At 47.7% G+C, this 26,580-nt stretch overlaps 1 protein-coding gene and 2 long non-coding RNA genes across 3 annotated transcripts; 1 reads left to right on the forward strand and 2 right to left on the reverse strand.

Moving 5' to 3' along the window:
• Nucleotides 1-289: 289 nt before the first annotated feature.
• Nucleotides 290-1,338, reverse strand: LOC115530816 (uncharacterized). The gene is made up of 2 exons (XR_003973793.1): nucleotides 1,054-1,338; nucleotides 290-586 (listed from the first exon to the last, which is right to left on the reverse strand). It is a non-coding gene; the product is annotated as an uncharacterized LOC115530816 (long non-coding RNA).
• Nucleotides 1,339-2,896: 1,558 nt separating this feature from the next.
• Nucleotides 2,897-5,877, reverse strand: LOC115530817 (uncharacterized). The gene is made up of 3 exons (XR_003973794.1): nucleotides 5,500-5,877; nucleotides 3,919-4,010; nucleotides 2,897-2,997 (listed from the first exon to the last, which is right to left on the reverse strand). It is a non-coding gene; the product is annotated as an uncharacterized LOC115530817 (long non-coding RNA).
• Nucleotides 5,878-11,857: 5,980 nt separating this feature from the next.
• Nucleotides 11,858-26,308, forward strand: LOC115531405 (cerebellar degeneration-related protein 2-like). The gene is made up of 6 exons (XM_030340650.1): nucleotides 11,858-12,096; nucleotides 18,809-18,921; nucleotides 19,432-19,580; nucleotides 20,820-20,984; nucleotides 21,217-21,424; nucleotides 22,352-26,308. The coding sequence occupies exons 1-6, from the start codon at nucleotides 12,018-12,020 to the stop codon at nucleotides 23,126-23,128; spliced, it is 1,491 nt and encodes a 496-aa protein (XP_030196510.1). The 5' UTR covers nucleotides 11,858-12,017; the 3' UTR covers nucleotides 23,129-26,308.
• Nucleotides 26,309-26,580: the final 272 nt, after the last annotated feature.

Here is a 26,580-nt window from a genome sequence, read left to right on the forward strand (position 1 = left end):
CACACACACATGTGTTTGTGTGTGTGTTTTCTTGGTAATGAGACACACACGCGCACAAACCCACACTCACACACACACGCACACACACGAACGCCGAACGCACGCACACGCACACACACACGCGCACATACACACACACACACGCACAAACTCTCACTCACACGCACACACACACACACACAGACTCACAGACATACATGAAACACAGAGACAAACGCACTAAAGACACATAAAAAGATACCCTCACAAAGACACACGCACACACACACACACACACACACACACACACACACACACACACACACACACACACACACACACACACACACACACACACACACACACACACACACACACACACAAAAGTCTAAACTAAAGCACTGCGTCCCTGGACTTCTTGCGCTTCCCTTTGGGAGTGCAGCAGCATCCAAAGAGGAAGGCGAACACTGCCAGGGCGAGGATCCCCAGCACAAACACGGCGATCACCACGGCACCGGCCAACGCCCAGGGCTCGGTGTGCAAGCGCTGCACAACAACATCAATCCAGTCCCCTGGGGGGACCACGGCGCCTGGGGCCTCCATGCCCCTGGGTACAGAGAGAGAGAGACGGATGAGGTTATGTTTATCACTGATGTTATCAGGTCTCCTATAGCAAAAGAGGAACCAAACATTGAGACTTCCTGAATGAATAAGGGTAAAATAAAAAACACAGATCTAAACTGTGTCTATGTGTATAGGGCTATTGGTATATTAGATTTGTGTGTGCATACAGTAATTTCCATTCGTTTGTGTATGAACAGATTTTCATGAAGCTAGTGCTGATTGAAATAAGCATCAACATGTTAATGTTGGTGTGGCAATCCTTATTTAAATATCACAAACGTTACAATTTCGTTTATCTAATTTCAATCAAATTATTTTAATCCATGAGCTCAACACATGAAAAAATAAGCTATATTTTACATTTGAAAGCGTCTGAGTCCTAATGACACGTGAGGACACAAATAACAATGGTCCCTTATTCTACCAATGTCGCACTGAAGGTAAACGCACCTATTTGCTGCACTATGCTTCTCTGTCTCCTCGTCTGTCCAGTGGCGGTCCCGTCCTCACGAGCCTGCTTGTAAAGCCAACTTCTTATAACTCAGCAGGAGATAATTTAACAAGATGCAAAAAACGTTTACACTCCTTAAGACTCGGAAAAGGGCAGTGTTTCTTTACCCGGAGCACGTTTGAGGTCCTGTTTCAGGTTGAACTCTGTGTGAGTCTTGGTTAATGTTTAACATTGACGGTTCGGCAGTTGGAGCCAGGAGGGGCCTGGTTATAAGTTATGCAAACACTCGGTGCCTTTTGGGAAGTGGCCACAAGATTGTGTGTGCGTGCGCGTGTGCGTGCGTGCGTGTGTGCGTGCGTGTGTTTGTGTGTCTGTGTCTGTGTACCCTTCTGTTTCTATATTCAAATATTTGTTTAAGTATTTAATACACCATGTCATTTTTTATTATGATGACAATAAAACAATACAATAAAGACAACAACCACAACTACTATCTATCAATAAAACACTTTTAATGGCAGAGAATATTCCGTAAGAAGCTTTTCGGAATGTTTTCCGGAAACGGCACCACGTTGTTACGGTGGGTAGTTCAAGGCTACCATAGGAGTGAAGCGTTTCCTTTTGACTGAACCAGCAGAGGGCGCCCTCGCCTTTTTAACGTAACAAGGACATCATGATTTGGATGTGTTTTGTAAACAGGGCTGGCTATACTTAACATAATTATTCTGCTGTGTAACCAACCAATTCAAGAGCTCTATTGAGGCCTGCGTCTTTTTTGTAAAGCATATTTGTATTGCATGTTTTGTATTCTGAAACAAACACACAGCAACACAAGTGTCCCATTGTCCGATATAAACGAATCTTGCTGGATCGCGTCAACAATCCAACAAGATTAATTTTCATTCCTGAGGCTGGATCCATATGGCAACAAAGAGTCGTTTTTAGTCTCCAAAAACGTCATGGCACACGCCTCCAAGTACCACATCATCTCTGAAGCCACCCAGATGATGTCTTCTGCGTCGCGTTTCTCTTTGCCATCCATCTTTCCCACCTCCAGTCCCAGGCATGTCTTCCACATCAGCTGTTCATTCCTTACTCCTGGTTACACCGCTGGTCCACAGGTCCTATCCCAGCTTGGATCCAACTAACAAGAGCGGCATCCGTATGTTTCGGGGAAGGCCGCTCTAACTGAATGCCGGTCCTTTCTTCTGGAGGGGGCGATGAGAGGCGTTGTTTGGGGGTTCATATGGGCTGCAGGGGCTGCACCCGAGCTCCTTGGTACTTAGGCTTCCCACAGCAGCAACAGTGGACACAGGACAGCACGATCAGCAGGAGGAACGTGGCTGGGAGGACGACAGAATGGAGGAGGGACAGTTAGTCATGGTTTCAGTATAGTCACCGTCATCCTAGGCTACTTGGGAGATATTGACATTTATATTGAGGGTATTTAGCAAACGCTTTTATCCAAAGCGACTTACAATAAGTACAATTGGCAGAAGAAAGAAACCATATATATCGCTGTCGGTACAGTTAGGATGTATATATAACCATCAATCGCTAGGTTAACAGATTCCCCGTACACAACAGAGATAGCTAGGGTAAGATTTGACTCTGAGGTTTGAAGAATTTAAAGCACAATAAGTAAATCAAACTGAAAATACATTTATCAATCAAATACGATCTTCGTCGTTCCTTCTAATCCCTCTAGAAGGACTTCCTCTCTGCAGGAGCTCACCGACGAAGAGGAGGAGGATGCAGAAGGCGCCCAGCTCCAGCGAGTGGGCCTCAGGGAGACCCTGCAGTTTGATCCAAACCTTCTCCAGGATCTCCATCATCTCCTCCCTCACCTCCATCCTGAAGCAGGGGGGGGGGTGGGGGACCTTGTGGTGTCCGACGAGGGCTTTGAAATGTGGCTTATGTTGGCCGTCAGAGCGTCAGTATGTCTGCGCGAGGGAATAAATATACAGCAAAGTCAACGGGGAATTCTGCATGCAATTCAGCCACCAAGTCAGCGCAGAGCCAAGATGGCCGATGAGTGAACAAATACACAGCCGATTCAATGTGGAATTCTGCATTCAGTTCACCCATCGGCCATTTATGTTCTAAGCGCTGGCTAGAACCAAGATGGCCGATGCATAGGTGAGTAAGATCTATTTGGGAAGGCCTACGTGGTTCAACTCCCAGTTGAACGGTTTGAATGCCCTCTGTGAGGGCCCATGAGCAAGGTTCCTCACTGCCACCACCTTACAGTAATGAGTGTAATCACTGCATGTCGCTTTGTATAGAAGCTAAATGATTCGAGATTAAATCGTGTATTCCACGTTGTGCCTTTACAAGCCCAGAGACGAGTTGCAGAGAGAACCGGGGTTGGAAATAGACTCTCTGAAAATACACCAGCGAGCTGATTATGCGTGACTATATCTCCACCCTGCTCTTAAATTCTCTGCGCAATTTCCGTGCACTGTAATTACATTTTAAGGCCGGTATAACATTGTGGCTTGTGTGCGTCGGGTCACCCCTGAGACGTTCTTTGATCCCTCAAGACAGCATCACAGCCGGTGTTTAACTTTTATTATGTGTGTGTCTGCGTGTGCGCGTGTCTCTCTGTTTGCTGGTGCGTGTGTGTGTGTGTGTGTGTGTGTGTGTGTGTGTGTGTGTGTCTGTGCGAGGGTATCTGTTGTTGTGTCTCTGTGTGTTGGTCTCAATGTTTGGTGCATGTGAATTTGTATGTGTGTGTGTGTGTGTGTGTGTGTGTGTGTGTGTGTGTGTGTGTGTGCGTGTGTGTCTGCGTGTTTGTGTGTGTGTGTGTGTGTGTGTGTGTGTGTGTGTGTGTGTGTGTGTGTATGTGTGTTTTGGATTCCCACCAAGAGCGCTGACCAGTGTGGACAGTGAAGGTGCAGCAGCCAGCACTCTGCCCGGGCTCTATTTCCTGGCCTGGTATTTCAGTATCAGAGGCCTGTCATCAACAAGGGAGCAGATGTGTGTGGGCACAGCGAACATAGTGTGTGTGTGGTGTGTGTGTGTGTGTGTGTGTGTGTGTGTGTGTGTATGTGTGTGTGTGTGTGTGTGTGTGTGTGTGTGTGTGTGTGTGTGTGTGTGTGTGTATGTGCTTGTGTGTGTGTGGTGTGTGTGTGTGTGTGTATGTGTATGCGTGTGTGTGTGTGTGTGTGTGTGTGTGTGTGTGTGTGTGTGTGTGTGTGTTTGTAAACTGTCCAAAAAAAAAACCTATTCAAGACGACTGACAGTTGTGATAAATAATCTTTGTGGGTAGCTCAGTCCCTAAAGAACACAACGGTCAATGTGTTGTACTTCCACGTTCGTCCCATTCAGTTGATCAGTCAATCGATCAGTTTTGAACTTGAGCTTAATGTTATCAAGGGACAGGAAGTGTTTTGATAAGAAGATCAATTGAAATGGATTCTACTATTTCCAATGTATTTCCACATCACATACAATATAAGTGTGCCTGTTCAAGATTGGCATGTCGTCAGTTTATGTTCATGTTTGACTGCGAGCACATTTACTGTGTAATTTATAATACTGTGTATAATAAGCATTTCAGGACATCACCTGCTACCTGCTTTATCTAAAGGTTGATAACCTGTGACCTCTCTCTCTCTTGCTCCCTCTCTCTCTCTCTCTCTCTCTCTCTCTCTCTCTCTCTCTCTCTCTCTCTCTCTCTCTCTCTCTCTCTCTCTCTCTCTCTGTCCATCTCTCTTTCTCCCTATCTCTCTCCCTCTCCTCTTCTCATACGTAATCCTTTGTGAGGTGCTTGTTTCGGGACATGTTTCCAGGGACAAAGAATGAGGTTGAGACAGTGTACTGTAATCTTATTAAAGAGGGCAACTCATCTCTTTGTGGCCTGTGAGAGATACGACTCAAATGAGGACGAGGTCTCTGTGACACCATTGTCAACGACGCAAACTGCTGTCTGTGTGATGCAAAGTGACTCAAAGTGAATCATGCTTCTATAGAAGCCGCCTTTGTTTCGTTTGTAAATAGTGACTTTCTTCCTTCTCCTTTTTCTTGATGTCTTTGTTCTTCAGGCCATCGTTCAGATGACAGGTGCTTTGTCAATGTCTTGTTCTCTTGTTACTGTTCTTTGCTTTCGGCTGTGACATCCACATTGAGCGTCTGGCTTCAATAACAGACAGCTTGTCTTCACTTCATTGATCTTATCTTATCTTCATCATATATGTGTCCACAATGACTTCCCCCTCAAAAAATCACAAACAGTAATAGGTTTGAATACCTCTTTAAAAGTAAACCCAACATACTGTATGCCTATTCACAAATATGACTAGAAACTCATGAATACATTTTCTTTTCTCCAATGCATTTAACCTAAACAATAGTATCCCCACCTCCAGACATCCTAATCCGAGACAACGGCTTTCACTCTGGGATCAAAGCATTTCATTTGTCAATGGCAAAAAAAGACTTACCTGTGGTTTGAATATCCACCGTTTGAGCCGGCGTCTGTGTTCAATCTTCCCCCGTGAAGAACTAGTTGCTTCTGAACAGCCTCCTTGCGCTGCTATGAGGACCCTCTTGGGTTGTGGGCCCGCCCCCTTTTTTATTTCCCTCCCCGTGTTTTGGTCGGCTTTGGGTTCCTTTGTGATGGTGTTCCCAGGCTCTGCTGCTGATCAGCTGGCTCTCGGCCGATGGGCGACAGACATGTATCCCATCTCTGCAGTCCAGTTGTACTACGGCTGTTAGACTTTGAAAGTCTAACAGTTGAGAAAGCTTTGAAAGCTTTCTCAACTTGAGGTCCCCCCCCCCCCCCTCTAAAGTCACAGCCTCTTTACGTGTGTGTGTGTGTGTGTGTGTGTGTGTGTGTGTGTGTGTGTGTGTGTGTGTGTGTGTGTGTGTGTGTGTGTGTGTGTGCGTGCGTGAGTGTGTGCGTGTGTGCGTGCGTGAGTGTGTGCGTGTGTGTGATGTGTGTGTGGGCTCTCTTCTTAAGTCTGCTGCTCGCTTGCTTGAAGTCACCACAAGATCCTGTTCTCTGTTAGTTGGAGGAACTCCCTCTGTCTGTAGCCCTCCTTCTCCTCTCCTCGTACCCTGGCCTCCCTCCCTCCCTCCCTCCCTCCCTCCCTCCCTCCCCCCTTGGAAGGCTGGCCCTTTTCCCTGCTTACGTTGTCTCCTGAACCCCCCTTCCATCTGTTAACCTCCTCTACACTCATTCACACTTTTTCCCCTTCCACCATCTCCCACTGCATGCTCTCTCTCTCTCTCTCTCTCTCTCTCTCTCTCTCTCTCTCTCTCTCTCTCTCTCTCTCTCTCTCTCTCTCTCTCTCTCTCTCTCTCTCTCTCTCTCTCTCTCTCTCTCTCTCTCTTCCTCTCTGTCTCTCAGTCTTTCTCGCTCTCTCCCTCACCCTTTCTCTCTCTCTTGCTCTCTGTATTTTTCTCTCATACACTCTAATGTTTACTCTCTCTCCCTCTCCCTCATCCTATCTCTCTCTCTCTCTCTCTCTCTCTGTCTTTTTCTCTCACACACCCTCACGTTCATGTTCACTCTCCCACTCTCTTATTTTGGCTCACTCCCTCTATACATGCACGCACTCTTCTTCGCCTCTCACTAGGGGCCAGCTGTGTAGACTGCCTGGCCCCCTGGTCACCGTGGAGACCAGGCTGGCTTCACTGAATAGGCTCAGTGTGTGTGTGTGTGTGTGTGTGTGTGTGTGTGTGTGTGTGTGTGTGTGTGTGTGTTCTGCCAGCAAATATATACACAGACATACACAGACATGTTGATTGAAAACACCCAGGCCTTCAGCATTCGCTCACTCTAGTTTTGAATGTGGGACGTATTTCATGAGGTGAAAGGCTCATGCTTTCCTCTGTTCAAAACCAAGGGATGTGGGGTGTGTACCCCTAGTGTGTGTGTGTGTGTGTGTGTGTGTGTGTGTGTGTGTGTGTGTGTGTGTGTGTGTGTGTGTGTGTGTGTGTGTGTGTGTGTGTGTGTGTGTGTGTGTGTGTGTGTGTGTGTGTGTGTGGGGGCAATGCATATGTGTGTGATTGTGATGGTTTTGTGATGTGTGGGTATGTGTGTCAGTGGGTGTGTCTTAGTGGTTTTCATTGTTTTGTGTTTTCTTCAGGGGGTACATGTTTTTCATTTCCATCTGTTCATGTTGCGTGCGTGTTTCTACGCATGACAGAAGGAGAGGAAGACTGATTGTAACATAATTCATAAAATATCACATAAGTTCCACTCCACAAAAACATGTAGCAATCTTAACGCTTGAACATCTGTCCTTTGTTCTTTGAATGTTGTTTGTCGGACAGCATTCAATGACAATAAAACAGATCCATTTCCCATCTCTTCACTAGCTGAGCAACTGCTATAGCCTCATCCCATTTCCAGTGACTCATCTGAATCTCCTTTCCCCCTTCTCTGCCATGACGTCTTACCGCAGGGTGACACAATCATCATCACAGGCAACATCACAGGCGCCTTAATCACCTAGAGGCCATCTTGATCCTTCCGTTCAAAACACTGGGTGTGTTCGAAACCGCCTACTTGCTTACTGCTTACTACCTACTAAATATTTGGCTTACTTCTCGAATCCTTAAATAATGATTGACTAATCCATTTGAGTAATCGACGTTCAGAAGACCGTCCTTACTTAACCACCTCAGATGACGTGAATCAAATGACGTGTCAATAACCTACCGGCCGGGCGCCGGGCGCCGTCAATAAATAAATATATAAACGTCACATTTAACGTCACAGTACACCTTCAACCTAAGGATTTGCGGTGATATGTTAAAACAATTATTAAACAATTATTAAAAGCACTGCTGCTGCGGCTCCCCGTTTAGCGCCATTGCTTCCACTGTTCTTTTGAATAGACGCAGTGCATTCTGGGGCGGTTGAGTACGTCTAGTAAGCTAGTGATGCTTACTCAAAATCTTTCCGGAAGTAGAAGACATTCGGATACTACTCGCTTACCTAAACTCGCTTACTAAGTTCTCGCTTACTCAATTTGACGTCATAGTTAGTAGGAGTAGTAAGCAAGTACGCGGTTTCGAACACACCCTGTGTAGAGCCTAGATGGAACCAAGATGGTCGCCAGTCGAATGAGGCCCACTGGGTTGAAAAAATCTGCAATGAACATAGGAGCGGATGGGTGTGTGGGAGGCTGCGTGCGTACATGGATGGCTCCGAGCGTCTGCGTTCCCCTCACACCAGCTGGCCCGTAGACTGACACCTCTCTCTGCCACGCGTGATGCAACGACCACAATAGAAGCCTGTGTCTGGGAACAGGTCCTATCGCGCTGCTCGGATACTCAGGGGCAAGGACAAACCGTTTGTTAACCCCCTGACTTATGTGGACTGACATGCATACATATACATATACACACACACACACACACACACACACACACACACACACACACACACACACACACACACACACACACACACACACTCATACACATTAACATATTAACACACACACAAACACATACGCACACACATATGCACATGTAAACTCGTACATACACACATACACACAAACACATACACACATGCATATACATATGTACACATACTGTATTCACACACACATTAACATACAAACACACGTACAAACACATAAACGAATGCACACACATACGCACATGTAAACTCGTACATACGCAGACACACACATTCACACATATACAAACACATACATCTATGCACACACTGTTACACATTCGTACACACACATACATACACACATACACACATTTCATACACACATCTACGTTAGCCTCCTATGGCGACCACCTCATCCCTGGTTACAAAGTGGGCAGAGACACAGGACCGTGAGCTGGGACATGTCCCCCACGTTCCCCCACAATGCATCAGCACAACACCGGCTGCTCCGCCCAGCTGACGATGTCACCGCTCTTTGACACGAATAAATGAGCAGTCCGTGGTGGTAGAAGGGGGAGACCACGCAGCAGTCACAGCAGCTGGGTTCCAACAGGAGCGCACATGCAAACGCACCGATTATAGAACAGAAACGCAGAGTCAATGTAAGAGAGGGACGTCACCGCGACTTAAGTCAACCTATTTGACCGATCAATAAAATGTTGAAGTGAATGCTGTCTGATAAAACAGCAACAAGAACAACTGCACAGAACTGTTAGGAGTAGCATTGACGTGGAGACATGCACTATGGGAGAGGGGGGGAGAGGGGAGGAGGGGAGAGGGGGGTTGGCCTTCATGGCTTGTTGATCTGCGTCGTGACAATGGGCTGTGTTTTCATTGACCCCCTGTGTGTAGTGGCTGGCTGGAGTGGGTGAATGACGAGAGAGCAGGAGCTGTGGAACGACCATGTCCATTCAGGCTTTGTGTGAAAAAGACCCCCCCAACCCAACCCAACCCTCCCCACCTCACGTACGCACACACACGCACGCACGCACGCACGCACGCACGCACGCACACAAACAGCCAGCACCTCCCCTGTAATGTGATCGGACTAACCTCCACTAACCCTCGATGCAGACTCTGTGCCGGCCTTCACTGGCCATATGCTCTGTAGAGTGTGTGTGTGTTTGTGTGAGTGTGCGCGTGTGTGTGAGTGTATGTTTCTGTGTGTGTGTGCGTGTCTGTGTGAGTGTATATGTGAGTGTATATTTCTGTGAGAATGTGTGTCTGTTTGGTTCTGTGTGTGCATGGGTTTGTGTGTTTCTGTGTGTGTCTGTTTGTGTGTGTGTTTCTGTGTGTGCATGTGTTTGTGTGTTTCTGTGTGTGTCTGTTTGTGTGTGTGTGTGTGTGTGTGTCTGTATCTGTGTGTTTCTGTGTGTGTCTGTTTCTGTGTATAGACATTTGACATTCCTTCCCACACCAGGGCCGCCTCCCACCCCATTCCCAGAGAAGAACATGTTATTCATAACGGTACTCATTCTTAAAGCACACTGCAATGTTCTTCTTGGAAAGAGGGGTCGAATCCAAAGGAATAGCTTCAAAGAGACTTTATTTGTATAAAGTATTTTCGGTATGGTAAACTGATGCTCTGAAGTAAAGAGAGATTGAAGATGTGTTCTAAGCACGTGCGAGAGTGTTCTCCTAGCTGATCCTAGCCACAAACCCACGTATGTCTAATCGCTGCCGGGAGAGTTCTAATGTTTTCATGGCCAGGTGGGCTTCTTTATGGACTCAGCGAGGACCGGAAGACTTGGAGAGGAACCGGTGTGACGTAATCCTCGGTTTTCCTCGCCTGGTCTGTGATGCTGCCCTCTGTGGCTAAAGTATCTATAGCAGCCTTCAGTAATGTCCTGCTTTCCCTTGTGGCTATGTGTAGTATTTACGGCTTATATATTTGGTCCTACCCCCTATTGGTTAAGTGAGGGAAATACAGCTTGTGTTCCTAAAATACGTAACAACACTCAATGGTTCACTCCTGTGTGAGACTCTGTGGAGCTTGTTGTTGTAGGACTGTATACACCCAGGATAAGAAAGCGTGTATCTGTACACGTGGATCTTAGTGAAACCCATCAGTCACCTATCGATTTTACTTTAAAGTCATGGTTTTATGCAGGGAGGAGAAATAAATACACCAAATGATACAGATGTATTGCTTTTGTTTCGATCAGCCGGTGAAAACACATCAGGTCATCGCCTAGATAAAACAATCCAACGATTTGATGTATTACACAGTCGACCGTTGTTTACAATCGTCACATAAAGCAAAACAGCTCCACCAGAGCATTCACCGTGAAATAGTTCAATATATTTTACTAGTCTGCCACCTAGCGGTCTAAGAACAAACACACTGGCAACCTTCAGTAACTCGACAACGTAGAAGATGATGTCTTATCTGTTGATAAATGACGATAAGAAATACCAGTAGCCAAGGAGTGCCATTTATATAAACAATTAATAATCGATTTAGTTAATGGGTCGTTGACTGGTGATGGCCTTTAGTGACCTAAATGATAATGATTTTATTAGGCTATGGTAATAAAGCAATAGTAAAATATAAAAAGGACACGAAATATATGACATAATGACACATGTCAATAATTAGACAATTATTAGCTAATAAAATTGAATTACCTACGATGCCTGATCAAGGCAATCAAGCGTGTGTGTGTGTGTGTGTGTGTGTGTGTGTGTGTGTGCGTGCGTGCGTGCGTGCGTGCGTGCGTGCGTGAGCAGAAGGACAATCTGAAAAACACAACTAAAGGAAAGGCCAGCAGATCTAACGGAAGTGATGGAGTGGCGGTGTCGCAACATCACTGCCACGTCTCTGCAGCAGCAGCAGCAGCAGCAGCAGCTGTAGTCCTCTGCAGCGGGACGGGACCGGGGATGAGAGCAGGAGGTGGGAGGGACTGAGAAGCCTGCAAGGGAAGGAAATAGGAAGCACAGCCAAACAACCCACTGCTTCAGACCCTAGGAGAGCTAGGAGAGCTAGAGACCGCTCCACCGGCTGCACACGCACAGCAGGAGAGAGGCGAAGGATTGTGGAGCGCACTGCTGAAACGAGCTCACGTCTCGGGGTTTGTTTGGCGGATCGTTTTCGCGTTAGATGAGGAAAGAGGACGCTCAGAGACCTCCATCCTTGCATTGACGACCGGGGATTTTAACGAAAAAGCTGTTTTGTTTTCCGTTGGTTACCGGCCGGCGGCGACAGAGAGAGAGAGAGAGAGAGAGAGAGAGAGAGAGAGAGAGAGAGAGAGAGAGAGAGAGGGAGAGAGAGAGAGAGAGAGAGAGAGAGAGAGAGAGAGAGAGAGAGAGGGAGAGAGAGGGAGAGAGGGAGAGGGAGAGGGAGAGGGAGAGGGAGAGGGAGAGAGAGAGAGAGAGAGAGAGAGAGAGAGAGAGAGAGAGAGAGAGAGAGAGAGAGGGGGGAGAGAGATACAGAGACGGAGATAGAGAGAGGGAGACAGAGAGCGAGGTAGAGAGAAAGAGACAGAGAGATAGAGAAAGATATTTCGCTGGTGTCAGACACGACGACGAAGTTGGTCGTCCATGCTCAGCCCGGGGGGAATGGAAGAATTCGTGACCGAAGAGGAAGAGCCATGGTACGACCAGCAGGACCTGGAGCAGGGTGAGACAAAACGCATCACTCATCACGGTGCTGCACGGGGCCTGCACCCCCCCCCCCCCCCCCCCCCCCCGTGTGTGTGTGTGTGTGTGTCTATGTGTGTGTGTGTGTGTGTGTGTGTGTGTGTGTGTGTGTGTGTGTGTGTGTGTGTGTGTGTGTGTGTGTGTGTGTGTGTGTGTGTGTGTGGTGTGGATGTAGGCTAATGCCGGTGACCTCATCCTTTCTGGACACACCAAGGTCCGCCTCGGTTCAACTCCCAACCACCGCGACGTTACGTGGACGATATTTAAATTCGGATAGTTAGATTAAGTTAGTTTTTCTTTTCCGGTTTTATTGTGATTTGTAGGCCACTTTTGGGACATCCTGTCAGCCGGGCCCTGTCATTGTTGTCAGTTGAAGCCATTGGTGTCCTTTGGGCCTCTATTGAAATCCGTTGACTGACAGCACCACAAATCAACAAAGACGGAGAATAGGGAATGTATTCGGCATTTTTTTAGACCCTCATAATCCTAGCTTTTTATTTCCCCTGGTACATTGAGTAGTTTATTGGACACGGATAGATTGAGTAGTTTATTGGATATCGGTACATAATAGCATCATTTTGCAGTAGACTATGCCTCATTAGCCTGATTCATCAATTAGTCCACAAATAATCGATCCCTATTGTTTTGGAAGGAACCATCACGAATGGACTGATTTAATTTTACTGATATGCTGCTACACATTGATTTTTCTTGTTTTATTTGGTTGGTAATTGATTTACTTGCGTACGTAATTATTCAGTTATTCTGTTATTCTGTTGTACTCATGTAACCACTCAGTAGATTGAACTTGCAAAAACCATTGCAATTGATTTTTTGTTTTGTACCCAGGATATATTATGAACAATCAATCAAAATATCATACTCTGAAAGAATATAATTCCCTATTTATTTGTGCAACAAAAATTCAACATAATAAAAATGTGAATTGAATTCATCAATATGAACTCTGGGTGACTTTTCCCCTTTAAGATGCATCCTCTCTCTCTCTCTCTCTCTCTCTCTCTCTCTCTCTCGCTCTGTCTATGTGTGTGTATCTCTTTCTCTCTCTCTCTCCCTCTCTTTCTCTGTCTATTTCTATCAGTGTCTCAGTCTCTCTGTCTATGTGGGTGTATGTCTCTTTCTCCCTCTCTGTTTGTCACACACACACACTCACACGCACACGCACACGCACACGCACACACACACACACACAGAGGCTCCTTCCCTCCTCTACCTTTCATGCCGTCTCTGGACTCACCTTCAGCGCTCTATGGGCGCCCGAGTCCTCAGCTCTGCTGACCCAGCAGACACACGGTTCTTCTGATAATGGACCAACATGCAAATGCATGCACTCACACACTTACCAACCGCACACACACACACACACACACACACACACACACACACACACACACACACACACACACACACACACACACACACACACACACACACACACGGTATGCTCACACAACTGCTTCGGTCATCATTATGCACATGCTGCTGCTGGATGTAGTAAAACATGCTAACCTTTCCTTTACCTCTGTAGGGCCTAACGGCTGTGTGGGAGGACTGACCCTGTAGGTAAACGACAAGGACTAGGTTGTTAGTTATAGTGATGTGTCAACAGAAGGACTCTAAACACCCTGATGAGGAAGATAGTCGTGTGCATTTGGTTCACTGCTAATAGTTAAGGTCCTCCCTGGATTACAATGGTGTGTTTGTAACCTTTATTAGGGCAGTAAGACCGGGAGATAGAGAGAGAGAGAGAGAGAGAGAGAGAGAGAGAGAGAGAGAGAGAGAGAGAGAGAGAGAGAGAGAGAGAGAGAGAGAGAGATAATTGATTTGCATGTGAAAAGATGTCTGTTCATGAGTGTGTGTGGAGGGTAAACTTAATGGACCAGGATGTGTCTGAGCTCTCATATAGTAGAGCTTTTTTATGGCATTGGCGTATCATAAAATCTCCTAAAGTGTTCTTGTTCAAATTCACTACAGTTCACGGGACATATTTGCTGTCCGCGTTATCGTTTGTCGTCCTGGTTTTGTTGTCGTTTATCGTTTGACGGTTTACTGCACACGGATCGGTCGATGGTGTGGAGATTGTCAAAAAATGAAAGACTGCAGCCATTGTTATCCTTCATGGTCGAAACATGCTGCCACACGCCGCCAGCCTGCCGATGAGACACCGCTGGCCTTGTGATACGTTAGTACAGGTAACACACTTCTGCTCCCCAACCGGCACTTAAAGTTGTCTGGAGGAGCGACGTCGGAACAAAGGGAAGGAACAAAGAAGATTTCCAATCCGTTGTGAGGAATGGTGGCAGCCCGTCAACAATATCATATTTCAAATGTCTGCACCTCATTCCGAGAAAGAATGGATTACATCATGATTGTTTCGTCAGCTCGCTAAGCTTTTAGTCTCGTTCCACAACACTGCACTATCGGACGTTCGCACCACCAGTAATCGGCCCATCATGCACAACATATATCACCACCAGAGACAACCGCCTACCGCAGCTCTCCACTAAGAGATTCAGCACACTCAGTCGACACCAACAGAAGGAAAATGCATGTGAGTGTTTCTGTGTGTGTTTCTGTGTGTGTGCGTGTGTTCAGGGAAATGTGTGTGTTTAAGCAAATCAACTCTAATCTTTGCCGTCTTGAAAACCGAGCCCCTCAAGGGTCTAACGTGTGTTGATAGGAGGTTTCTTTGTGTGGTCTCATTGTCTGTGGGACGGGGCCCGTGCTGGCTCCGACCCAGTTACCCAGTGGTACAGCTGGGACACAGGGCCCAGACGGTGCTGGGACCGTCCCCTCCCAGTGGGGGTCCCCGTCCCAGCAGGGGGGTCCCCGGGTGGCCAGGGGGACTGCTATCGCATCTCCGATGCAACTATTCACAAATGAATGCAGTTTTTTACACATAATTCTGGACATTATTTTCTGGACCTGAATCAAAGATGGGATGATCCACAATCCTGGACCTTATTCACGACAACCCCGACAAGTCAGGGTTGTCGTGAATCTGCTCCAGCTTTGTGTATCATTCCATCTTTGATTTGTGCTTTCGTCTTTGGGCTTTGCCTGTAAGGTGTGTGAGCCAAAGGGAGGAGAAGAGAGGTCTGTTTTCCTCCAGATTCCAATGATCCACAAGGGAGAGATGCGCTGTGAATCCTCCTACCTCTGTTGGAGGAGCAAGCGTTTCAGCAGCCCACGAACACAAACAGAGAGACAGAGAGAGAGAGAGAGAGAGACAGAGACAGAGGCAGAGAGAGAGATTGAGACAGAGACAGTGACAGAGACAGAGACAGAGACAGAGAGAGAGAGAGAGACAGAGAGACAGAGACAGAGAGACAGAGACAGAGACAGAGACAGAGAGAGAGACAGAGACAGAGACAGAGATTGAGAGAAGGGGGTTTCAGCGAGATGTGAAATGTCCCTGTGAGGCATTGCGAAACAAATGCCTTCCAAGTGCTAGCGCTAGCTGTTACCCCGGTTGTTTGCGCCTCTGCTAAGTACAAGCTGCGAATTCATCTGGTGCCGTCGTCATGCATCAGCCCATGCGTTTGAGATGCCGGTGATGTCACCCACTGCTTCTCCGGACACACTGGGCTTCTCTATGTCCAGAGAGGAGGAAGCCAACCGCTCTGCAGTTTGATTGAAACTCAGCATTGAAGAAGATAAGACTGAATGTATTGGTTTGAATCACGAGGTAGTGCCAGGCGGTTTCTCTGCCAATATTACACTCTGAATGGAGCGATCATTTATGAGAAGGAATCATTTCCATCCAGCTGATAAATTCAACCGGACGCTTCACTGGCAAGGAATGTTCATCACATCCTAGCTGGCCCATCTGGTGCAAATTTTGTATCCTCGGAAAAAGCCTGTAGCTGAATAGCTGAAGAGGCCACATTAAGTGAGTTTAGAAGTAGAGGGTCTTGCAGTTCATCCTCGGTCGTAGAGTTCATGTTGTTGTGTAGGAGGCAGTATCCTCTGGCAGTAGATATAGGGTCTATAGAGGATGCTAGGAGCAGCATTCTCTGAAGGCCTGCAGCGCAAAGATAAAGTGACCCCAGAGAGAGAGAGAGGCAGATAGGAGAACGACATGATAGTGTCGGTCTAAAACCAAACCTTAACATAAGTGTGTGCAAATACATCTCAACACTTTTCTTTTCATTTGGCCGTGTAGAATTAGTGGCGGTGTGTTGCTTTGTCTCACTTCCTTCGACACTATGTCGTTTATTCCAAGTCCTTGCAGCTACCATGGGGACCCTTGGCAGCCCATCAGAGCTGTGAGCAGGCCTCCATTCAGTCGTGCACCTGAACGGCTGACCCCAGGACCACCTAGCGGTTCATTGAGCAGTAGGGCACAGCGGTGGGCATGGGAACCAGCCCTCGGTGTGGATGCTGAGCTCGCCACTCATTAGCTTGATTAGCTCGAAAAGGCCTTCCTCACTCAAAGAGGCTGATTCCCACAACGATTAGAAGAAAGCTGTTTTTTGATTTTTAACAAGAATCCCTTCTCGTTTGCATTTACCTTTATATTTACATTTAGGGCATTTAGCAGACGCTTTTATCCAAAGCACCTTTCAATAAGTATATTTGTCAGAAGAAAGAGAAACAACATTGAAGAGGCTCGTCTAGAAGACTGGACTGCATGGAAATGTAGTGAAGACAAATCGGTTATTTTGTGTTATAGGTTTTTTATCTGATGTCCCGGGACCGCATTGATCTGACAGAGGTTGTAGAGGTCAGAGGTGGGACGGTAGAAACTGTGTGGGATTAGTATCGGTCAGGGAACCTTGCTCCCATTCACTCCTGTATTGTGTTTTTCCCCTCTCATTGACCCTGTAATGGATCTGGCAGACTTGGACGCTCCACTGTGCTAGAGAACACTGCTGAGTCAGAATGCAAAGATGTTGTCTTTAATTATGATGACTCATGAACCGTGCCATAAATAAATGTGCTTTCATATTATAATGTTGTGACGAAAGCTGCAGCTAATCAACCAAATGCAGACACTTAAGTAGGCACAATAATTTTTGAGTCAAAGGGTACTTCCCATCCTTATTTAAAATTGATTTTACACGACGCGTTATGCCTACCATGTGCTGCTCTGAATGTAGATGTAGGCCTCCTAAAGATTTAGTTCTGTGTAGTTTCTTGATGCATCTAAACCCACACTCTTGTTATTACGTAAGTTCTGCATCCCCCTTCCCCTTCTCCCTGCTCCCTTTCCAACAGTGCAGTGCTACATTTCTGAGCCACACTCTGCCACCTCTTTCAAATGTTCTTGGCACATATCTTGTGTCCTTGCTTTGGTGTCAGAGAGAGAGAGAGAGAGAGAGAGAGAGAGAGAGAGAGAGAGAGAGGGAAGGAGTGAGAGGTCGAAGGCGTGAGAGAGAGAGAGAGGAGAAGGAGCTGGGTGCCTAAAGGCAAAAAAGTCAGCTGACATGGGAAGGGAACTGTCTTTATCTGTCCAATCTCTTCTCTCCTTATCTCTCCTCTCCTCTCCTCTCCTCTCTCCTCTCCTCTTCTCTCCTCTCCTCTTCTCTCCCCTCCTTTCATCTCGTCTCCTCTCCTCTCTTCCTCTCTCCTCTCCTCTTCTCTCCTCTCCTCCTCTCCTATCTTCTTCTCTCCTCTCCACATAATTGGTTAAGTGCACTCTGAAGCCAAGAGGAAACAAAGAGGCTGCTTGATGGGTTATTTCCGGCCCCTTAATAACTTGTTCGGAAATAGAGCACTGCATGACAGTGAGTGAACGCCGTCGGTGCCCATCCTCCTGACCTAGGTAGCTGCTACTGAACTCCTCTTTCAGATCGTTAGGCTTCGACCTTCCTGTACTCTGATGTAGGAGAGTCTGAATACTTCAGACACACCACACACTTTTGATTCCTATAGTAGCCTATCAGACAGACTCATTTTCATGCGCGCAATCTTGTGTTTCCATATTTCCTTCAAACATCTCTCTCTTCATTCCTTTCCCTATTTCCATATCTACCTTTCAGCATTGTCTACATGTAGATCTCCTGTTTCTTGTACGACCGTTGTCGTGCACACATCAGTGAACTATAGACTCTCTGCCCCTTCAGTTTACGTTGGAGAAGTCCAAATCGTGTTGTAAATAAACGCATAAACTCAGGCCCACAGTCGAGTTCACAACATTCAAATCCCTGGAAGATTCAACTGGACCGAACACACAATGCTGTGTGCTGTATTATATTTTCACTGATTCACTCTTCCTCTCCCTCCCTCGCTCCCTCCCCTTCCCACTCTCTCTCTCTCCCTCACTCACTCCCTCCCTCCCTCTCCCCCTTCTCCCTCCCTCTCCCCGACTCCTCTCTCTTGCTCGCTCCCCTCTCCCTCCCCTCTCTCTCTCCCCCTTCTCCCTCCTCTCCACCTCCCTCGCATCCTCACTCTCCCCCTTTTCCCTCCCTCACCCCTTCTGCCCCCTCTCCACCTCTATCTCCCCCTCCCTCCATCTCCACCTCCCCCTCTCCGTCTCTCTCTCTCGCTCCCTCCCTCTCTCTCCCTCTCCCTCCCCCTCCATCTCCACTTCCCCCTCTTCTTCTCCGTCCCCTCCCTCCCCTCTCCATCTCCCTCTCTCTCTCGCTCCCTCCCTCTCTCCCTCTCCCCCCTCCCTCCCTCTCTCTCTTCCCCTCTCCCTCCCCCCCCCCCTCTCTCTCCCCCTGTAGACCTCCACCTTGCGGCGGAGCTGGGGAAGACCCTGCTGGAGAGGAACAAGGAGTTGGAGGACTCCCTGCAGCAGATCTACATCACCAATGAGGAGCAGGTGCAGGAGATAGAGGTACGGAGTGGACCACCGCCCCTGTCCTCTGATTGGCTCGCTGACGGGAAGCACAGGAAGACAGGAAATATGTTCTCTGGTTGGCAAAACATGAAACGCAAATGTAGAATGTGACCAGAGAATGACTGCTGAACAGAGGTTACTGTTATATCCAAGCAGAAATTAACTGAGGAATAGAGGTTACTGTTATATCCAAGCAGAGAATGACTGAGGAACAGAGGTTACTACAATGGCCAGAGAATGCCTAAGGAACAGAAGTTACTCTAAGGTTACTTTAAGTCTGCCTCGTGTATGAAAAGTGCTATTTAAATAAAGTTGCCTTGCCTAATGACCAAGCAGAGAATGCCTTAGGGACAGAGGTAACTCTGATGACCAATCAGAGAATGCCTAAGTAACAGGGGGTTGTACTAAAAACCAGGGATCTTCGATGAAGCTTCAGTCTTAAGTGTGTGCATCACTTCTCAATCTATTTCGGTCTCCTTCTCTGCGTCCCACCGTGGGCATCCCCAGTACCTGTCCAAGCAGCTGGAGGTGCTACGGGACATGAACGAGCAGCACGCTAAGGTCTACGAGCAGCTGGACGGGACGGCCCGCGAACTGGAGCTCACCAACGTCCGGCTGGTGACCGACAGCAAGTCCTCCCAGCAGAAGATCGAGAGGTGCGTCGGCCGTCTCTTATCTCGAATCGCTGATCACTTTTGACATGCTTTTCACTTCCTTCTCCTCTCTAAGGTAATCTCTCTCTCTCTCTCTCTCTCTCTCTCTCTCTCTCTCTCTCTCTCTCTCTCTCTCTCTCTCTCTCTCTCTCTCTCTCTCTCTCTCTCTCTCTCTCTCTCTCTCTCTCTCTCTCTCTCTCTATATATTAAGATATTAAGGGGAATAAAATGCATAAATATAAGACAGATTTCAACCTACATGGATGGGAAAGTGCGAAAGACAGATATGAGAGGGAGAAGAGAGGTTGAGAGAGGTAGAGAGAGAGGGAGACTCCACCTTGGAGCAATGGCGCCTGTGGGAAAGATTTTAGCTGCTAACTAGCTATTTAAGGATGCTCATGATGTTGGGTTATGCCTCCAAAACGACACACCAAACGCTATCATTACCTGTACTTAACCGTCTCTAATGAACACATGGGAATGTCATTCAAAGCATTCCTTCGACTTGAATCCTAAATATGGTCTTGGCAGTAGTCATTACCACCCATCCAGGGGTGTTTTGTTCATCCAGGGGGCTTCAGCAGCTTGGAGTTGGGTGCTGCCCATACCTCATGTATAGCCATCGTTTGAGGATGAATATAAAACAAACGCTTTATTGCAGAAATCTGTGAAAATAAATTGGCTTCAGCAACATCAGTTTTACAGATTTTGAAATAAAGCATTTGTTCTTATATTCTTGCTCTGTGTGCTGGCTTTACAGAAGGTTATTAAGACATAGCCATTGATTTTAGGGCATGAATATAAATCAAATGCTTTATTACAAAAAACTATAAAAATTATGTTGCTTCAGTATCACTATGCAACGCAGATACTAAAAGATTATTCGAGATCTTAAAATATTCAAAAGATTCTTTCAGAGCTGTTACGAAAATGATCACAAAAATGATTAGAAAATGATGACATGTTATTAAATGATTGATTATTGAAAAAATCTGTAAAAATCTCGTGGCTTCAGCAACGCAATGCAACTACAACACGAATGAGCTCGAAGTGCAATGTTAACCGTGCTCGGCTTGTGTCCCCCCCATCACCCCCCCGTCCCTCCCCGTCGCCCCCCCCCCTGTCCCCCCCGTCTCCCCCTTCCCCCCCCCCTTCCTTCCCCCGTCGCCCCCCCTGTCGCCCCCCGTCCTTCCCTTCCCCCCCCCCGTCGCCCGTCCCCCCGTCGCCCCCATCCCCCTGCAGGCTGACGGGCACCATCGACACCCTCCAGACCCAGGTGGAGTCCCTCTCCAGCCAGGTGGAGCAGCTGCGCTCCATGGAGCAGCTCCGGGTGAAGCGGGAGAAGCGGGAACGCCGCAAGACCATCCACTCCTTCCCCTGCCTGAGGGAGCTGTGCACGGCGCCCAGGTACGCGCGCACGCACACACACACACACACACGCACGCACAGACACACACACACGCACAGACACAAGCACACACACGCACACTCACAGACACATGCACACGTGCCCACACACATGCACGGCACTCAGGTCTGTTGTGCATGTGCAAACACACGGACGGCACACACACACACACACACACTCTGTGCGTGTGTTGTTTCCCTCACCTCTCTCCACCGTGCGTCGTGTCTCCAGGTACGAGGACGGCTTCGTGGTGGGCCGGGCGGAGAGCTTCACCCTGGACGCCCAGAAGCAGCCTCTTGAGGAGGAGAACACCACCCTGCGGGGGGCGGTGTCGGCGCTGCGCTCGGCCGTGCGGGCGGAGCGGGGCCGGCGGGAGGGGGCGGAGAAAGAGTGCCACCTGCTGCTCAGCGAGTTCTCTCGCCTGGAGAACCGCATGCAGGTGAGCCCCCTTAAAGGTCCCGTGACATGCCGCCTGGTGTGAGTGTGATTAGCCGTTACGAGCCGTTTTTGGAGTCTCCCCCTTATGACATCACAGGTGGGCGTGTCCACCTAGATGCGCGCTGGATGGATCAGTCTACCAGCCTACCCAGTGGACTGTAGCAAACGTTGCTCATCTATCCGTCACATCTAGGTGGACACGCCCACCCGTGATGTCATAAGGGACAGATTTCCAAAACGGCTTGTAACGGCTAATCACACTCACACCTGGTTGCGTGTCATGGGACCTTTAACAACATGCTGCTGCATGCAAAAGGTCTTAATGGCTGATAGGGCTACATTGCAGAACCTGCTGACTTACTGTAAAAGGACTTAGTACCAATTACAAACCACCAAACCTTTTTTTAAAAGTCATTCAAAACATCCTAATGAATCCACACCATTGGTCGATACTATTCATTACATAAAGAATAATGTATTTGCATGTGTTGTGCCCGCTAACGGCACAAGGTGTTAGCTGAGGTAAAACAAGTTGAGCACGGGCACCAGTGCATACCTTAAAGGTGTTAAAGTGTGATTAGCCGTTACAAGCCATTACGAGCCCTTTGATGGACACGCCCACTTACAATGTCAGAAGAGGCAGATTGCTTCGGCCAATCACACTCACGCCTGGTGGTATAATGTCACCTTTAGGAGGTCCAAGATTCAAGAGTTTTGTTTATCACGTGCATCAAAGAACACGGTGAAATAAAAAGGTGACAAGGGACCACCGAAGGATTGCAATAGTATACATATATAGAAGACACTGTGATTTAAATTAAAAAAAAAATTAAAATCAAATTTAAAAAAGAGGGAGAGAAAAACAAAAAGAGCCGCATGACTCGACGAACGCATCCCCTAAACGGACGGTCTTCTTCTGCCCCGGCAGGACGCCGAGAACTGCCAGTCGCGGGTCCGGGAGCTGGAGGGGGAGCTGATGGAGCTGCAGCAGGTCCGGCGGGCGCGGACCCTCCTGCTGAGCGGCGAGGAGGACGGCGTGGGGCTGACGCAGACGCTCCTCAACCGGACCCCCGAGACGGACACCTTCCTGGAGGGGGAGGGGGGCGAGGCCGGGGGCGGGGTGAGGGAGGTGGCGGAGGGATCGGACGGCGTCGGTGGGGAGGCCCTGCCGGCGTCAAGCCCTGTGCGGAAGAGCTGCAGCGACACGGCGCTCAACGCCATCGTGGCGCGCGACGCCTCCGGGCGCCGCCGCGGCAGCTACGCCATCCACGCCAACAGCGTGAGGAAGAGGGGCATGTCCATCCTGAGGGAGGTGGACGAGCAGTACCACGCCCTGCTGGAGAAGTACGAGGAGCTGCTGGGCAAGTGCCGGCGCCACGAGGAGAGCCTCTGCCACGCCGGCGTCCAGACCTCCCGGCCCGTGTCCCGGGACCCGTCCATGAAAGACTGCGCCATGGGGCCCACGCCGCCGCTGGCGCCCCCGTCGACGGAGCCCAGCGGCTCGCCCTCCACCCCCGAGGCCATCGAGAGCATCAGCAAGCAGGTGGACGCGGTGGACAAGCGCCTGGGTCAGAACACTCCGGAGTACAAGGCCCTCTTCAAGGAGATCTTCTCCCGCATCCAGAAGACCAAGACCGACATCAAAGCCACCAAAGCCGCCAAAGCCAGCAAGCCGGGCAAATCCGGCAAGTCTAGTAAACAGTGAGCGTTGGGGCGGGCGCAGGCCGGTGTCACGATTGTGCCCTTCAGTGTTCAGGGTTCGAGATTGTAAAAAATGCAAGGTTCACTTTATCGCTCTCCGACGTTTGATTTTAGCGCGGCGCGAAATCAGATCATTTGAAACCAACGCAAGGCCAACTTAAGATCCAACGTAAGGCGATGCACATCGAGTCTCACTGATCAGTGTTTAGTTTTTTTGATCTCATTCTAAATGATGTTCGTGACGATGAGGAGGATGGCGCTGATGAAGGGGAAGCCAGGCAGACGGTCTACTGACAGCTCAGGCCACCCGCCCTCGGAGGCCCATCTCACATTCATTTATTATGTTAAACTGTTCAGATATTATAATTAAGTGTCAGCTACAAAGCAAATATTTAACAGCTGCAACTGCAGTTTGCTTTGCTTCCACCAACATCTTACGTTAAACATAAACCTGTCATTCTCCGATATTCTTTTTTAGTTTAAACGTGAACTGAAAAAGGCAAGCATTGAGCCTACAGATGTCAGCGTCAGACTCTGGTTTAGTTGATAAAATCTAAGATTTGTTGTCGTTTTGACAGTTCTGCATTGCGGCAGCATCTGTCAATCTTTAAACAAACACATCAACTACGACTCCTGCTTTTCCTTTAATGAAACACCAACTGCAGGCCTCCAAAAGAAGCCATAATTCCTTTCTTATCCATATTAATACACGCACACATTACATGTCGAGCTCGTTCTATGATCCGTAGCAGCTTCTGTGCATTAGTCTACACGTTAAACCCAAATTGAAGCTCAGTGCCGTCTCAACTCCTAACTTGAGATGTAAACAGTCTTCAACTGGCGATCTGCTTCTATCTACAATCTAATATCTTCCTATAACGGCGAAAAGCCTTTTGCCTGGAGCACCTCGCTACTACCCTGCACTGCTCTACATGTGTGTGACCTTAGTACTGTATTTTATACTCCAGGGTTAGCGTCCTCCGCCCTTTTCTCTAGACAATTAACATACTAACCCTCTTTCTGTTTAGCATCCGGTTGTCATTGGAGATCAGGAGAAAATTCCCAAAACCTTACCATGACATATTTTCCCCATGTTTTCAAACTAGATGCATCAGTTCACTGTGATTTTGCCATAGTAACTCCATTGCAGCGCTTTATGTTATAGAAGGGATGGCTTAAAGGGGAAAGACCAAGACAATATACTAGTCATCTTTTGCATAGGTGAACTATTACTATTCATAAGAGATTGGAGGAGGTTAGGAGAAATCAAACTCAGAAGAAAAACTGTGGTTTAGAAGAAAAATGCTTTCTCCTACGCATAGTTTTGTTAAGGTGCAAACACTCAAATTCCACCTCAGGGACAGCGCTTTTAGGACCAACTCCCCAGCTCACACAAGCTCTCACATTGACATGTTCACATCCCATCCCCTAATACTACATTCACATTTGGCTCTGATCCCAACAGCCCTGACCATTCACACAGCGCTGGCTTGGCCGGAGATGCATTAAGTCCACATTCTATTCAGTCTCTTCAGTGGTTTGGTACTAACGTTTGGCTGCTGTCCCTGGGGGCTATCCTCGTGTGTTTGGATGCTGAATCATGTTGCGTCACACTTGCTGCCGCCTCATTCGAGCAGAATGAGCAGAACACAATCGCTCTGCAGGTCGTTGTCCCTGCGTTGTTTGAGACGCGCCCTGCTTCAGAAAAAAGCGCTTTGGACTGCGATTTCCTGGACTCCTCGACCGTGTTATGGTTGTTGGTGGACAACCAACAATCCCGAGCCCCTCTGTGTATGAAGTGCAGTGATTCATTTGAATGGTCAATCCCCTTCAAAAAAAACCTGCAGCTCCACGCAGTTTGTGAAAAGATCCCATTTGATTCAGACCCAAAAAACATTTTTCATGAGAAGCTCAGTGCACCCTAGCAAGCAAGGCCTTCGGCTAACACCAAACAAACCTATTAACGCAATTTGCGTGTTGCCACTGCCTCAGAGAATACGATACACAATGCCTTCATTCCCTTGGCTAACCTCTATAAATATAGTTTGTTTTAAGTACAAGTTATTCCAGTATATCTTATATTTGATAATCACTTCAAACCATAGGCCTACAACAAACAATTATACAGATACAACCGAGAATGGATGGCGATTTTTTTACTGAATCCGGTCGTCAGAGGATTCACTGACTGGAGCATTTAATCTACTGCAGACATGTGGTAACCTGCTACCCCAATGAGCCGGGTTCCAGTTAAGAAACATAAGTTTCAGCGAGGGTTAAAGCCTCATTCGGCATTTATTGCATACACTTGGACAATACATGATACTCGCGGTCTCTAGGCCCTCCGTGGGCCTCTAGCTGCTCGCTGACCCGAGCGCTTCCTCCTTTCTCGCTCCCGTTCCTGGTCTGCCCAAATGTCAGTCCTCCTTTTAAGATGGCTCCTCGGCTTTCGGCCAGATGTCCCCCAATCTCGCTGATTGGGGTTCGGTCGGTGCTCTCCGTCGCCGGCTGGTGGGTGACGGTGGTATCGGCCATCCAGGACCAACCCTCGGGCTGGTCCGGGCCGAGGTTTGAGTGGCGGGATGCCACACTCCTCCACCCTTTGTCCAAGCCTCGGGTCGACGGATAGTGGGTGGTGGCGGTATACGCCGTCCCGGGCCGAGGTTTACGGGGCGGGATGCCACAAGACACTAACCACACACCCAAACGCCAGGCTACGACTGCACCTAGAAAACAGGGGTTGAGCTTCTGAACCGCAAGCTATAGCTCTATGTTCTGTCAGAGCTTTGGCAGGGCAGCAGCTAAACCGGCTCTTGCCGAAAAGATGTATGCCAAACCAGATGTTATTTTCTTAATCCCTGAAGGGTTCTTTACTGTATATTTTGCACTTGAAATGTTTGATGCGTCATATTTTGCATCATGACAATATACTTTTGTCTTATTTATTCGTTGGTGAATGTTTCATGATTGTGTCCTTGATTGTGTGTGTTCTTGGTGCCTCTATGTTAATGTCACTAACATGTGTGTGCAGTTATTAAAATGTTTGTGCATTCATTTGATCCCCTGGATGGAAAGTGATGTAGGATGCTATTGGTTAACATATGGTATATTGGCATTTAAGGTGAGTCAGGTGTTTCTTCTATACCGGATAATTACCTTGTTAATAAAGCGTTGATTGAAAGTGTTTTTGTGTGGTTGTACTTAAATAATAATGCAGAATAATATAATTTTATATGAATAAAGTTAACAAGCATATTTCTAAATTGAACAAAATAAATCGTTTTTAGAAAGTAGGCCTAGTACATGCATAATAATATGTAGTTATGTATTGTATGAAATTCAGAATTCAGTCATTCCAACATGTTATTATATCACAAACCTGCACATACTAAATCAATACAAATAAATCTTAATAGGCCCACTATGCATGTAGGTCTACGTCAGAAAACATCTGCC

The sequence above is a fragment of the Gadus morhua genome, chromosome 18, assembly GCF_902167405.1.
Source record: "Gadus morhua chromosome 18, gadMor3.0, whole genome shotgun sequence".
NCBI classification, from domain to species: Eukaryota; Metazoa; Chordata; class Actinopteri; order Gadiformes; family Gadidae; genus Gadus; species Gadus morhua.

What these genes read in the sequence shown, in the direction of transcription:
- LOC115531405 (XM_030340650.1), top strand. Translation starts at nt 12,018, where the DNA reads ATGCTCAGCCCGGGGGGAATGGAAGAATTCGTGACCGAAGAGGAAGAG. An exon ending in AGCAGGTGCAGGAGATAGAG is followed by an intron (nt 18,922 to 19,431) that starts GTACGGAGTGGA and finishes GGGCATCCCCAG; the next exon opens with TACCTGTCCAAGCAGCTGGA. An exon ending in GAGCTGTGCACGGCGCCCAG is followed by an intron (nt 20,985 to 21,216) that starts GTACGCGCGCAC and finishes TCGTGTCTCCAG; the next exon opens with GTACGAGGACGGCTTCGTGG.